The 16,928-nt window shown below is 39.7% G+C and overlaps 1 protein-coding gene across 1 annotated transcript; it reads left to right on the forward strand.

Annotated features, from left to right (window-relative positions):
* The first annotated feature begins 1,693 nt into the window (after positions 1-1,693).
* On the forward strand, positions 1,694-8,456 carry drd5a (dopamine receptor D5a). The gene has a single exon (XM_084133312.1). It carries the CDS (start codon positions 2,598-2,600, stop codon positions 3,837-3,839), a length of 1,242 nt encoding a protein of 413 aa, XP_083989438.1. The 5' UTR covers positions 1,694-2,597; the 3' UTR covers positions 3,840-8,456.
* The last annotated feature ends 8,472 nt before the right edge of the window (positions 8,457-16,928 follow it).

The raw sequence follows: 16,928 nt of genomic DNA on the forward strand, positions 1-16,928 counted from the left end.
AGGTCCGAAACTGTGGACAGCCCAATGGAGTTTCACATCAGTATCTAGTGGAGCTCCAGCCTGTCGTTCTTACAGACAGAAGTCCTGAATCGATAAGAGGTTCTGTCTGAAAAACACCACATTATCCAGCTTTCTCAGGGTTAGGGTTAGGGTTAGGGTTAGGGTATGCATGGCAAATCACCACGATCTTTTTTAAAAGGACAGAGCAAATTATCCTGCGACCTCAGAGCGGTGTCGAACTTGTGCATAAAACTGTATTTGACTGACTTTCATTTTTTAAGTGAATGTAGATATTTCTGAAGAATGTTTGGAGCCGAACCACATTGGACCCCACTGACTTCGATGTTCCACAGAAGATTCAGTCCAACAGGTCTGGAGCCACACGAGATGGTCTTTTCCAGCACAAATATCTAAACGCTCTTTAACCCTCTGGTGCTCCTCAGCCATTTCTCACTGAAAAAATCTACTTTTGTTTTCTTAATTGCAATGGTATGAAACTTTGTAAAAGTTTTGGCACTTGCTGTGTGAACAAAATGTTGAATGGTCCTGTAAACAATAGTCCCACTTGAGTTTCCTCTAGTGGAAGCGTGTGGTACTGCAGCCGAACACACTCTCACTGAAAGATTTACTGAGTTATCAACCTCACATTATGAACACAACTTGTTTAGATTTATGGCTTTGATTTTCTAGCAGTTTTAGAGTAAAACGTGATTTTGAAAATATATATTTCATATAAAAATTGAAAAAGGTATTTTTGTGCATTTTTCAAAACAATACCTAAAATTCTGTAACTTTTTTTAAGTTCACTTTTTAAAACTTTTTTCTCTTCAGCAATAATCTGCCAAGTGTCGTCTTTGAGAAGAGATCAAACTTCAGTCTGTCGCTCTAAAGCGTTCAAGATTTACCACGGTTTAAGTTGGACATTTCATTTTCAGGTCTATGCTCAAAATTATAAATACAGCGTAAATAGCATTTAGTATAAAAAAATCCCCAAAATTTTTTAAATAAAAAACACTTTCAAACTAAAATATAGTACATTCATTTCATTGACAAAAAAATATATCAGATTTTGTCATTTTTGACCGACACGTGACGAGCAGCAGAGGTTTAAGATTCAGTTCTGGAGATCCAGAGCGACTCGAGCTCGTCAAACGGTGAAGAATAAAGCGCAGTGATAGAGAAGATCAGGTCAGTGTGTGTCTGCGGGATTTAAACACAGATGTGCTCCAGCTGTGCGTCTCAGTCTGACTGACAGTTCAAGCTCTTCTCTTTCTCATGCAATCCCCTCTGGCTGATGTGTGTTCAGGCTCAGTGTTGAACTGCAGTCTCACCTCGAGCTCTGAGTCTCAGCAACACCTGAGGCTTCTGACATTCCCACAGAGAAGTTCCTCCCACACACACACACACACACCTGTCGAATCCTGACCTGTTCTGTCAAGCACGAGCACAGACTGACGATGCGCGTGCACGCCTGTAGGCGGCGCTGCAGACACACTTATGCAATTTTTAAATTCAATTCAATTAAAAATTGCCTTATTGGCATGACTGTACAATAATACATAATATTGTAATAACTAATACAATATTGCCAAAGGTTGCAATACAGAATAATAATTAAAAAACATCAAAATAATAGAAATATTATATTATAATATTATAACATAAGTTAAATTTAAATAAACAGTGTAACAAATTAGAACGTGTGAACATGCTTATGCTCGTGTCCGCTGCATTAATTGTTGCGCTGATTTGAATGAATCAAAACTCGCGTGCGCGCGCCGTGACTATGAATCAGTCGCTTCATGAGGAACATATGAACGCTGTGAACGCTTATAACGCCATGACGTCACTCCGCACACTTGTTCTTGTGGTTTGACATTTTTTTCTTGCATTTTACGTTTTACACAGGTACATATGTAGAGTTTAAAAAAAAAACTCTCACAATATGATTGTGAAAGAACTGCATGCATCTCGTCCGCATATGATAAACAGAAGCATGCTATCAATATGAAATACAAAGCAAAAATGGAAAAGGTGAGATACTTATTTAATTGTGTTCTATTGCACTAAAGCCGTGATTTTGTTATTCATTCACTGCATATCCAGAGTCACGTGTGTTTCTCTCTCTCTCTCCATTCAAAATGTGCTTTATTGGCATGCCAATTGTTTCAATGTATTAAAGCATTATTTAATCATCATACATCAAACTAATCAACATTTCAGAATTCTGTGAACAATTTAGAATTCAGTGTGTGTGAGTGTTTGCGTGTGTGTACGTGCGTGTGTGTGTGTGTGTGTGTGTGTGTGTGTATAAGCGCATCGCTGATTCTCTCTCTCATTCTCTCTCTCGCTCAAAATAACAGTGCACAGATCCCTATCGCTCAGAGAGGTCGGACGACCGTCAAGCTCACACACTCACTCACTCACACACACACACACACTTATCCGCGCGCCCTCGCTCGGATCATCTGGATCCGCTCGGTGTCGGATTCCCTCTTTGATCGTGCGCGTCCGTAATGCGGGACACACCGGCACCGGAGACGCACGCGCTCGCACACACACCCGATGGCGACCCGTGAGCGCGCCCGGGACTCAACATGCCCAACCGGACCGAGCCGGAGCCGCGGGAGCTGCTGGCGCGCGCGCTCACCGGGACCGTGCTGACCGTTCTGATCCTCTGGACTCTGTTCGGGAATATTCTGGTGTGCGCGGCCGTGCTGCGGTTCCGACACCTGCGCGCGAAAGTCACGAACATCTTCATCGTATCGCTGGCCGTGTCGGACCTGCTCGTGGCCGTGCTCGTGATGCCGTGGAAGGCGGTCACGGAGGTCACCGGGTTCTGGCCGTTCGGTGCGTTCTGCGACATCTGGGTGGCGTTCGACATCATGTGCTCCACCGCGTCCATCCTGAACCTGTGCGTGATCAGCGTGGACCGGTACTGGGCCATCAGCAGCCCGTTCCACTACGAGCGCAAGATGACCCCGCGCGTGGCGTGCGTGATGATCGGCGCGTTGTGGACCCTGTCGGTGCTCATCTCCTTCATCCCGGTGCAGCTCGACTGGCACAAAGCCTCCGCGGAGCCCGGGTCCAACGCCACCGACGCGCGCGCCGCCGAGGACACCTGCGACTCGAGCCTGAGCCGCGAGTACGCGATCTCCTCATCCCTCATCAGCTTCTACATTCCCGTTGCCATCATGATCGTCACGTACACGCGGATCTATCGGATCGCACACATCCAGATCCGGAGGATCGCTTCACTGGAGCGCGCTGCAGCGCATGCGCAAAACAACCGTACGAACCGGCTCGCGTGCCATCATCGTCATTCACACAGCAGCCTGAAGACGAACTTCAACCGCGAGACTAAAGTTCTGAAGACTCTGTCCGTGATCATGGGCGTGTTCGTGTTCTGCTGGCTGCCGTTCTTCGTGCTGAACTGCGTGGTTCCGTTCTGCCCCCGCGAACCGTCCGCGGGCCCGCCGTGCGTCAGCGAAACCACCTTCGACGTGTTCGTGTGGTTCGGCTGGACCAACTCGTCGCTGAACCCCGTGATCTACGCGTTCAACGCGGAGTTCCGCAAGGGTTTCTCGAGCCTGCTGGGCTGCCGGAACCGGTGCCGGACCCCCGTGGACACGATCAACATCAGCAACGAGCTCGTGTCCTTCAACCAGGACACGCAGTTCCACAAGGAGGCCGCGAACGCGTACGTCAACATCATCCCGAACGCGGTGGACGACGCGTTCGACCGGATCTCGCAGCTTTCGCACGCTGATGACGAGGAAGACGCGTGCGATGTGGAGCGCGAGGCGGACGGCGCGTTCACGCAGAACGGCATTCACTGACCGAGAGCGCTCGCACTGACGCTGGACTGTGTTCGGACCCGCGCGCTCTGTGAACGCGCTGCACATGTGTATGAAATGCTTACAGTTGTTGACACGTGACCCGGTGAGTGGCGCGCATTTATCACGCGTGCAGCTCTTTGTATGATGATGATGATGATGATGATTATAGTCAGCAATATCAGAAAAGGGATGTTTAAGCAGTGAGATCACTGCTGTTAGTGCCTAGAACACCTTCACCTGTCCCAGACAGCAACAGTGTCGGCCCTCATCAAGTCTCCTTCATTATACAGCGCTTTAACAATATAGACGTTTCACAGCAGCTTTACAGTGATAACAGGAGATTACAGTAACAGAGATTGTTTAGGCTTTACAGCAGCTCTAGAATAAAGTTATTGTCCAGATAAAGGTAGTTTTGATTGATTCACTTCCATTGCAAAGATCATTACCCAGACAGCACATAGTGTCGGCCCAAATCTGGGTCACGTGGATTCCATGCGGACCAGATGTGGGCCGGATTTGGGCCGTCTGGGTAGTTATTAACTTAGGGGCCGCTAACACACACACCGTTCTAACAGAAAACAGAAACGTTTAATGTGTTCTGGCCGTTCATTCACACAACAGTGTTTGGAGCTCGAGAACACAGACCTTGAGTCAGGATCCACGGAGCTAATGTTTGATAAACGTTATAAGGCGAATCTGTGAAAACGCTGGCACACCTGGTGCGCGTGGAAGCCACATGTGCCGGATCTGGGCCGGATCTGGGCCGACACTGTGTTTCGGTCTGGGGTTTGAGTGGAGACGCTAAATGACTTCAGATATTAAGTCTTGTTTCATGGAAATATTGAAAAATGTATTCTTTGCTTAAAACAAGAACAACAATCTACCAACAGGGTCAGAAAAATCAAAGACAATATTCTTTATAAAACAAGACTTAATATCTGAAGTAATTTTGCTTCTTCTCCAGTAAATATATCTTGATTTATGAATGTTTAGATATTAGACCGCTACAGTTTATCTCACTTCCGGTTCACTCGTCACAAAACATAATATGAAGCAGCCGAAACAAAACACCTGAATTATACTGTGAACAATGAACTCAAATAACTACATCTGAATTCAAACTGATAAAAAATATGTAAACTGTGACTCACTCCATATAAAATATAGATATATTATATGATATTATTTGGGGTGTAACAATGTATCGTGCCACAATATATCACAGCACAAAAATGCAACTGCGTATGATGATGTGTCGTTCACCTAAACTGAAAACTGAGACAGATTTAATGCAGCATCAAATTTGGCACCTTCCATGTGTATAATTATTATTATTAATAAATTATGTAGGTGGATAATGTAGTCAGAGGTGAATCTTGTGTGTCTAACTAACATCTGTAGTTAAGCAGAATTATAGATATTTCTATTCTGCTGTCACTGACCAAAATGTGTTATTGTAATGATCAGGACTGTTTACTTTATGCGTTAAAGTGATGATTACTGAAAACGCAGCATCTGAACTCTATTCTGGATCTGTTTAACTCTGGTGCTCTTCGCCTGTCGGTCAAAAAGGACATGATTTTTTTTATTTCAATGAAAGGAATGTACTATATTTTAGTTTGATAATGTTTTTTATTTAATATTTTGTATTTTTAGGTGATTTTTCTTTTATACTACATTGTGTTTACGCTGTTTTTATAATCCATTTATTCACGTTTTGAGCATAGACCTGAAAATGAAATGTCCAACTTAACTGTGGTAAATCCTGAACGCTTTAGAGCGACAGACTGAAGTTTGATCTCTTTTTAAAGACGACACTTGGCAGATTATTGATGAAGTGAAAAAAAGTTTAAAAAAGAGAATTTTACAGAATTTTACGTTTATTGTTATGAAAAATGCACAAAAATACTATTTTCAATTTTTATATGAAATCTATATTTTCAAAAACACGTTTTAGGCTACTCTAAAACTGCAAGAAAATCAAAGCCATAAATCTAAACAAGTTGTGTTCCAAATGTGAGGTTGATAACTCAGTAAATGATCTTTCAGTGAGAGTGTGTTCGGCTGCAGTACCAAACGCTTCCACTAGAGGGAACTCGTCTCATTCATTTCTAATGCGCTCATTTCTGACTGCGAGGAGCTCAAGTGTGACTATTTTTTTCAGGATCATTTAATCTTTTCGAATCATGTCCATGATTTTATTTTTGTGTTCACGCAGCAAGTGCCAAAACCTTTACCAAGTTTCGTACCATTCCCATGAAGAAAAAATAAAATAAAATTTGGTCAAAAATGACCAATAGCACCAGAGGGTTAAAGAATCAGATCGTGAGGTCAGTGTTTTAATCAAACTGCATCATGAGTGTTTTTACACCCCAAATATTATCTAGTTTTCAACACCGTTTCCTAGTGAACAAAAATAAGAACATTCTGACAACTTTCCCATTGAGATACAAAAATGTTATTTCTGAATGTTCTCTCAGTTTTTTTAAAATATGTTTCCCAATGTTTTTTCTTGGTTATGTGAACATTAAGGGAACATTCCATTGCATCAAACATTACTGGAACGTTACTTTTGAATGTTCTGAAACATGTAGTAACATTTAAAAAACATTTAACTAAAAAGTTTCTGAACGAACATTTTTATAACGTTCCTGGAAGGACGTTGGTTCAGAACATTGAGAGCATGTGATCCGAACACAGCTTCCTCTGGACTGCCATCATCATCATCATCTTCATCATTATTAGTCCTGCCGGAGAGATTCCACAGAAGCGGGGCCTTATTCCCTCCGTAACTGATCGGCCTTTACACTGAGTGCAATATCCCAGAACTCTGAGCGACTCCAAACATGCCAAACCTCACCGTGTGCCAGCGGAGCGACTGCAAGTGACCCTTGACCTCTCGCCCGCACATGACCCATGACCTCTCGCCGACATGAGCGGGGGCGACTGCACGTGACCCTTGACCTCTCGCCCGCAAGTGACCCTTGACCTCTTGCCCACACATGACCCATGACCTCTCGCCGACAGGAGCGGGGGTGACTGCATGTGACCCTTGACCTCTCGCCGTCAGGAGCGACTGCATATGACCCTTGACCTCTCGCCGACAGGAGCGGGAGTGACTGCACGTCCTGCGACTGCACGTGACCCTTGACCTCTCGCCGTCAGGAGCGACTGCACGTCCTGCGACTGCACGTGACCCTTGACCTCTCGCCGACAGGAGCGACTGCACGTGACCCTTGACCTCTCGCCCACACGTGACCCTTGACCTCTCGCCTGACAGGAGTGGGAGTGACTGCACATGACCCTTGACCTCTCGACAACAGGAGCGACTGCACATGACCCTTGACCTCTCGACGACAGGAGCGACTGTACGTGGCCCTTGACCTCTCGCCGACAGGAGCGACTGCACGTGACCCTTGACCTCTCGCCCACACGTGACCCTTGACCTCTCGCCTGACAGGAGTGGGAGTGACTGCACATGACCCTTGACCTCTCGACGACAGGAGCGACTGCACATGACCCTTGACCTCTCGCCGACAGGGGCGACTGCACATGACCCTTGACCTCTCGACGACAGGGGGGCGACTGCACATGACCCTTGACCTCTCGAAGACGGGCGACTACACATGACCCTTGACCTCTCGACGACAGGGGGCGACTGCACATGACCCTTGACCTCTCGACGACAGGGGCGACTGCACATGACCCTTGACCTCTCGACGGCAGGGGCGGGACTCCTGCAGTCTCTTCACACACCGGATCATAACTCTTTTATAATGCGCTTATTTATTCCTTTATCGAGGTCATGTGTGCATGTTCCTGTTTCATGAATAAACCGAGGTTTGTTTACTGCAAGATTAATAATGATGTTCTTCCTCAGTGTTTCTGTCTCGTCTTCCAGCACAGATATATATATATACAGATATATAAAACATTCCTAAATCAAGATACATTTACTGGAGAAGCAAAATAACTGAAGATATTAAGTCTTGAGTTCTGAAAAAATTACAAATATCAAAAAAACAAATATCTGCCAATGGGGTCTGAAGATATTAAGTCATGTTTTATAAAAAATAAATGAAAAATTAAGTGTTTGTGCTTAAAAAGTTCAAAAGGAAACAAGTTTATTTTTCTGACCCCACTGACAGATATTTGTTCTTGTTTTAAGCTCAAACTCACTTCATTTTGATAAATCTTTTCAGAACTCAAGTCTTAATATCTTCAGTCATGTTTCTTCTCCAGTAAATGTATCTTGATTTAGGAATGTTTTATATATTTGTGCTGGAAGACGAGACAGAAACACTGAGGAAGAAGACGTGATGTTCTGTCGTGTTGATCGTGAATGTTTGAAGAATCGTTGCAGGACATATTTAATATCGTGATGCTTTATAGTGTTTCATTACTGTAACGTGTATTGTTTACAAAAGAGAAGCCTGCCTGTAGATTCACTGTAATGAACTGTGTTCAGCTAAAACCATGAACCGTGTGTTTGTGTAAGAGTGTGTGTGTGTGTGAGAGTGTGTGTGAGTGAATGTTATTTTTCTCAGTCACACACATGAATGTACACTAACAGTCATGTGCACAGATGTTTTTCAATAAAATGAGCATTAAACGTCATTTCTTGTAGTTGTTGCAGGTGTTTCAGTAGTTGAGGTGTGTGTCTGTGTGTGTGTGTGTGTGTGTGTGTGTGTGTTCACTTTCTCTGTCCTGCGTTTCTCAGAAGAGTAAATGCATCTTGATTTAAGAATGTTTGAATAATTCGCAGACGCTGTAATTCAGTCTCAGATATTGATGTTCCTGATGATCTTGATGTGAGTGTGTGTGAGATTCAGCAGAATATGATCTCAGGTGGATTTCCTTCAGAAACGTTGAGATAATCCTGGATGTCAGACTCGATCTCTCCGTCCAGGAGTGTGTGTTGTGTCTCTGGGTGAAACTCTGGATTATGATGCGCTCCGTCACTGCGGATAAAACAGATCCCGCTAATCTCGGCCTCAGGTCAGGAGTTCTGTGATGTGAATCATGTGAAACTGTACATCTGCTTTTTTATGTTACTGTTTCAGAGTGTTTTTACATTGACTTGAGTTTTACAAATGGTGAAATCAGTGAAAACGGATTTATGAGCAAGAATTTGGGAGACGTTTGAGAGACCCTGCTGGAAAACCTCCTGTGATGCCTGACCTGTATGGAAGCTTATTTAAAAAGAAAATTGCAATACTGACTCTCAATTCTGAAAATGTTCTCACAATCCTGACTTTGTTTCTCAATTCTTAGTTTATTATTCGCAATTCCAATTGACTTTTCCAATTGATTTTATTTCATGCAATTTATAACTTGGAATTCAGACTTTATTAATAGTAATTGCAAGTCAGAATTTCAAGTCGGAAACTGAGTTGCTAAAAAAAATGCCATGGAACTTTTTTCTGAAACCTTTTAAATGTTACTATTTTCAGAACTCAGACTTTATATCTCGGAATTGCGAGTTCTCACAGCTCTTCCGACTCGCAATTCCAAGTTTCAAACTTTATTTCATGCAATTCCAAGATATAAAGTCTGAGTTCTGAAACAAGTAGAAACATTTAAAAAGATAGCTGACCTAAAACATTTCAACAAAAAGTTCCATGACTTTATTTCTCGCAACTCAGAATTTCAGACTTAGAATTCTGAATAGCAATTCAGAGTTACCAACTTTGTTTCTCACATTTACAAGTTATAAAGTCTAAGTCAGAAACTCTGAGTTGCGAGAACGTTCCATGACTTTATTTCTCACAACTCTTCTAACTCGCAATTCCAAGTTTCCGACTTGGAATTCTGACTCGCAATTTCGGGTTTCCAGCTTAGAATTCCGACTCGCAATTCCGAAATATAAAGTCTGATTTCTTAAACAAGTAAAAACATTTAAAAATATAGTTGACCTAAAACATTTCAGTAAAGTTCCATGACTTTATTTCTCGCAACTCAGAATTTCCGACTTAGAATTATGAATAGCAATTCCGAGTTACCAACTTTATTTCTCAGTCGGAAGCTCTGAGTTGCGAGAAATAAAATCATGGAACTTTTAGGTCAGCTATCTCTTTAAATGTTTCTAATTGTTTCAGAACTAAGGCTTTATATCTTGGAATTGCGAGTCTGAATTTCAAGTCGGAAACTTGCAATTCCGAGTTCAAAAAATTAGTCGACCTAAAATGTTTCCGAAAAAAAAGTTCCATGACTTTATTTGTCACAACTCTTCTGACTCGCAATTCCGAGTTTCCAACTTGGAATTCTGACTCACAATTCCGAGTTTCCAACTTGGAATTCCGACTTGAAATTCCGAGTTACCAACTTTTATTTCGTGCAATTCCGAGTTTAAAAAGTTAGTCGACCTAAAATGTTTCAGGAAAAAAGTTCCAAGACATGGAAACTTGGAAAGTTGGAAACTCGGAATTGCGAGTCGGAATTTCAAGTCGGAAACTCAGAATTCTAGTAAGAAGAGAATTCTTAGTCGTAAAGGAATTAAAGTTAATGGAAGAACATTTTTTCATAACTTTTACAAAACCTTGCCAGAATGTTCACCAAAGTTCTGAGAACATTCCCTGTTGCGGGTCATTTTGAGAGAAACAGTGTTTCTGCAGACCATCAACAGACCTTTACCCCTCTGGACCGCAGGTGTCGTCTGGTTTATTAATCTCCGTACACACTTTAGCAGCAGTGGTCAGGTATAACACTGAACTCTACTGTGTCCACACTGACACGCATCTTTCACACTGATGATATTCAGAAGCAGTGCTGTTCAATTATTTTGTGCCTGTTAACGGCTGTTTGTACTGTTTTAGACCTCATATATGACATGTTCGTGATGTTTTATTTACTGTAATGCACTGCAGCTCTACACTGGTGCTGAATAAACTCCAGTAATACTCTAATACACAAAACACTTTTTTTTTTTTTTACTGCAGTTACAGTTTTACTGTAGTTCAGTATGTTAAGGGAATTTTACAGTGATTCAGACTTGTCTGATAAGGAAACTGCAGAGTAGACAGAGGCGGACAGAGTACACAGCTACATTACTTGAGTAAAAGTACAGATACCCCTTGCTAAATTTTACTCAAGTACAAGTAAAAGTACTACAGTCAGATGTCTACTTAAGTAAAAGTACTAAAGTACATGTTTTTAAAAGTACTTGAGTATCAAGAGTACAAGAGTACATTTTCTAAATATTGCATTACTACTGCCACAGTGCTTACATTGGTAAACACAGCAAACACAGCTTTCCCGGGATGTGATATTTTTTTTCCCAGGATGGTAGGGGAAGACTCATGAATATTCATTAGGGAAGTCATCCCTGATTGGTCTTCCCCTACCATCCTGGAAAAAAAAATATCGCTCCCGGGATGGACCTGCTGCGTCTTCATCCATTGTTTAGTCCATGGTTTCGTCTCTTATCTAAATCTGACCATGGAGTTGACTTTGGCGGAAAGCTGAAGGTGATTGCTGATAGGCTGTCCCAATCAGTGGCGCCTGCATAATCCAATCACATTTGTGAGGGAAACAACAAATTGAGGGTTTCCAAGATGTTTCTTTTTTCCTTTTTTTAATTTTTTTTTTTAGAAGAAGTAACGGGTACTCACGGTTATGGATAGAAATGTAGTGGAGTAAAGAGTACAATATTTGCCACTCAAATGTACTTGAGTAAAGTCATGAGTACTCCCCAAAAATGATACTCGAGTAAAGTACAGATCCCTCAAAATTGTACTTAAGTACTGTACTCAAGTAAATGTACTCCGTTACTGTCCGGCTCTGAGAGTAGATGATTGAATCAGAGGTGTGTGTGTGTGTGTGTGTGTGTATGTGTGTGTGTGTGTGGGAGAAACCAGACACTGAATGAGATCCATCTGCTTACTGACAACTTATGATTTCATGGCCTTTTCTTACCCAACACACACACACACACAAGTACACATTTATCCAGTTAGATGTATGAGACTTCTGTTTTAATACAAGTTTTTGTTTTATGATCAAATGTTTTTATTCAAACCCTGCAACCAAACACACAGAGTCCAGCAGAAGGCTGAGGAAGAGCTGCGCTGACTCTCGAGTCTCAGTGATTTCTTCATTAGTGAGACTGTTGTCCGTTTGTAGAGATGATATGGAGGCGTGTGAATGTTTCATTAGATTGTGTAATGGAGCGGATGCTGAGGACAGAACACTGTAATCACCGGATTACTGCGACCTCCTAATGGAGTCTAATCCCAGAGAAATCATTCATGAAAAAAGCAGCGCATTCCTGCACAGAAACCAGTTCAGTGTGACCTTAGAAACACCACAGAGATGTTTGTGTAAACTGGAAGAAAATTATATAAATACCATACAGATGTTTGTGTAAGTCAGTCAGCCTTCTCTATTAAAGCTTCAAAAGAATGGAACAACATTCCAACACCAATCAGAGAAATCAATAGTTATAATGTATTCCGCTCATCATTAAAACGTTGGCTCCTTAGCAGTCAAACATGCCAGCACTGAGTCATCTTGCATGTTCTTCTTATCTAATTTCGATACTGCTGCATTTTAATGTTTACTCTCCCTTTTAAGCTTTGTATTATAACTGACTAATGTTATTGGCTGTGTCCTTTAATACTGATTCTAGTTGTTTCATGAACTGCTGCTTGTGCTCTTATGTCCCGTCGCCTCCAGCTGCATTCCCACTTAAGCTCTGTAGCACATGAACTCTTTGTTGCATGTTTGTTTTGGTGTCTTATTCCTGCTGCTGCAGCAAATGTAATGTTTATTGTGTTTTGCCATGTGATAATCAACTTGTTTTACCTATTACCTATTTCCAGGGTGTCTACTGTACATCTGGCCTAGGACTACAGATGAAAACTAGCCTTTTGGCTAACTCTGGTATATTTTACAGTTGAGCTGTTATGTTAATATGCACTGTCCTTGCAAATAAATGAATAAATGAATAAAATAAATAGTAAGAAAATGATATAAATACTATACAGATGTTTGTGTAAGAAAATGATATAATTACCATACAGATGTTTGTGTAAGAAAATGATATAAATACCATACAGATGTTTGTGTACGAAAATAATATAAATACTATACAGATGTTTGTGTAAGAAAATGATATAAATACCATACAGATGTTTGTGTACGAAAATAATATAAATACCATACAGATGTTTGTGTAAGAAAATGATATAATTACCATACAGATGTTTGTGTAAGAAAATGATATAAATACCATACAGATGTTTGTGTAAGAAAATGATATAATTACCATACAGATGTTTGTGTAAGAAAATGATATAAATACCATACAGATGTTTGTGTAAGAAAATGATATAATTACCATACAGATGTTTGTGTAAGAAAATGATATAAATACCATACAGTTTGTGTAAGAAAATGATATAAATACCATACAGTTTGTGTAAGAAAATGATATAAATACCATACAGATGTTTGTGTAAGAAAATGATATAATTACCATACAGATGTTTGTGTAAGAAAATGATATAAATACCATACAGATGTTTGTGTAAGAAAATGATATAAATACCATACAGATGTTTGTGTAAGAAAATGATATAATTACCATACAGATGTTTGTGTACGAAAATAATATAAATACTATACAGATGTTTGTGTAAGAAAATGATATAAATACTATACAGATGTTTGTGTACGAAAATGATATAATTACCATACAGATGTTTGTGTACGAAAATTATATAATTACCATACAGATGTTTGTGTAAGAAAATGATATAAATACTATACAGATGTTTGTGTAAGAAAATGATATAAATACCATACAGATGTTTGTGTACGAAAATAATATAATTACCATACAGATGTTTGTGTAAGAAAATTATATAATTACCATACAGATGTTTGTGTAAGAAAATGATATAAATACCATACAGATGTTTGTGTAAGAAAATGATATAATTACCATACAGATGTTTGTGTACGAAAATAATATAAATACTATACAGATGTTTGTGTAAGAAAATGATATAATTACCATACAGATGTTTGTGTACGAAAATAATATAATCACCATACAGATGTTTGTGTAAGAAAATGTTAGAATCAACATACAGATGTTTGTGTAAGAAAATGATATAAATACCATACAGATGTTTGTGTACGAAAATGATATAAATACTATACAGATGTTTGTGTAAGAAAATGATATAAATACCATACAGATGTTTGTGTAAGAAAATGATATAAATACCATACAGATGTTTGTGTAAGAAAATGATATAAATACCATACAGATGTTTGTGTAAGAAAATGATATAAATACCATACAGATGTTTGTGTACGAAAATGATATAAATACTATACAGATGTTTGTGTAAGAAAATGATATAAATACCATACAGATGTTTGTGTAAGAAAATTATATTAATACGATACAGATGTTTGTGTACGAAAATGTTTGTGTCAGGCTTGTGCAAAATTCAGAATTTCAGAATTGGCCTCCATTCAATTCATGAATTGGAATTTGAATTGAATTTACTTCGCCCCACAGGACGTTGAATTGAATTTGAATTGGAATGACAGGAAGTGGAATTAAATTCATGGCAATTCAAAGAAATTCCACACAGTCTCACAACAGAAAGAATGTGTTGAGTCTCGCATGCATTCAGTGTTAGGAAGGTTACTTTGGGAATGTTATTGCTTACTGTTATTAGTTACCCATTATAAATGTGGTTTGGATTACTTTATTTGGATTTATTTGATAACTTTATCAATGCAAAGCAATTTCGTTTTAAGTTGATTAGTAACTAATTGAATTTTACCTCAGTAATACAATTAAATACAATTACATTAATTTTGTAATTTAATAACAGAAATTTCATTTCACGTAACTATTTACTCCTCAACCCTGCATACATTTAGTTCTAAAATAGATGTTGATCAAATTCTTGAAATAAATTACCTCCTCAATGTTGTTTAATTAGTTTTGTTCCAATGTAATTTTCATTTCAAAGTAATCAAACAAACACAAAGTTGTTGTAAATGCAGTTATTATTTATTCCAATGCAAAAAAGTACTGAGCAACACTGTTGCATCTAATTCTCAATAGCTCCTCAAATGTGTTTTCATTGAGTCTGCAGCGTTCTGGTCTGAATATCTTTCCTGCAACACTAAAGATTCTCTCAACAGGTGCAGAGTGAAGTTGTAAGCAGAGTGCGAATTACCCCACCATAACTGGGGGGTACTGCTCCTTCACTTCTTCTATGACCATCATGGTCCACTACCATATCAATCCCCACCGTGATCGCCAAGTGCAACATGTGTTGTGCAACACACATACAAGGTCCAAACATGCGACAAACTGATAATCAGTAGGCTACAGAATATCTCATTGTTATTATATATCCAAAAGAAAACTGTTTTGATCAACTCCCAGAAGTTAGAAGTTAAGTGCACTGAAATACCATTCTAATTACTAGTAAAAGTAATACCTTTACAAGAAGCCTATTGCCTATTTCAGGGGTTTTCCTGGCTCAAAATGAGGCGGAGGTGGTAAAATCATAATAATGTATTTGAATAACAAGATAATTAAATGTGTATTTTGTTGTAGATCATCATATAGCATAATGTGTTACCCACATTTTTTTGTTGGTGGAGCTTGGTATCTCTAGGGGGGTCTGGGGGCATGCCCCCCCGCAAGAAAATTTTGTACATTTTAAAGATAAATTCATTAACCTGGTGCACTTTGAGTCACCCGAATCCACTGTTACAAATAATCCACCCGCAAACCGCCTATATTCTCTGATTTAGATATCTGCATCTGATCATCACATTACAATTATTCAAATTCTCAGTGTTAAGCATGATAATATGGTAACATATCACACTGAAGTAGGCTGATTTAAAATGAACATTTATTTCAAATAAAAGTTCTTCTTTTGGCAAAATTACATTTCCTTAATAGCCTAAACAGAGGCTTTACTCCCTTCAAGCTTAAATTGTCAATGTTTCATTACATCACTGTTTGAAAACACTCAGAATAATTTTTTGTACCTTTGTAAAGGGCATTTTCCCTTAATTTTATTAAATGTATGCTCCATCTTTCATTTCAAATTCTTAAATTTGATAAATATATTCAATTAAAATAATTAGACGCCGAACGTTCTTTCTTCAGTGGAACAGAAAAGAAGTTATTTTGAAGAACATCAGATTGGACCCCATTGACACGTTGTATATAAATGGACCAAAACAAATATAATTTTTCAAACTGTCTTCCAAAGATGAGAGAAATGTTTGAAGGCCATGAAGAGAAACAGCAGCTTTCGCTCATCGTTTACACTCAACAAACTGTTTATTTTTTCTCTGTTCGATTCTTACATTATTTATCATTACAAAGCAAATTAAAACCAGTTTATATAACAACACTAATGAACTGAATGGAAAACTATTGGAAAACGGTGTGTGAGTGGGCAGAACTTCCATCCGTCCACCCAGAGTAATGAAGAGTAAAAGTGTGTTTTTCTCCACATGTTGATGTTTCTCATGTGTTTTGACTGAATGTGGGCATTTGTCATCCTCTCGCTCCAGACGAATGATCATCCGTCTCTAACGTCCCTCGAGAGAGTGTGGCGTCTCTCTATAATCATATCCATGAAAGCACAGAAACACAAGACTGATCCTCGGCCTCGACCTACAAACATCCAATCACCTGTGAGCGGCTCGTCCAATCAGCAGCGGCGCCTCAATGTCTCACACACACACACACACACACACACTCTCTCTCTCTGTCAGGGTCCAGAACTGCTGTCATTATCTCTGAGTGCTCGTGCTCTCTGTCAGTCAGGATAAACAGGCTCTGTCATGGAGGCAGTAAATCACAGCTGCACACACACACGTTTACGTCTAAACGGGGACATTCCTAGACTTCTTTTCACTTTTGCAATTGGTGTACAATTTGGTGTACTTTGAAATAACTGTCACTCAGAAATTGCTAGTAGATTTCGCAAGTAATTATAAATAAATGGTAAACAACATGTTGAGTTTAAGGTTGCATGAGTGGACATAAGTGCTGCGTACTAGGCCGACTGCTCTAATGAAATCCCATTTTGG

This window comes from Abramis brama (genome assembly GCF_963993115.1).
Source record: "Abramis brama genome assembly, chromosome: 13".
In the NCBI taxonomy this organism is placed as follows: Eukaryota; Metazoa; Chordata; class Actinopteri; order Cypriniformes; family Leuciscidae; genus Abramis; species Abramis brama.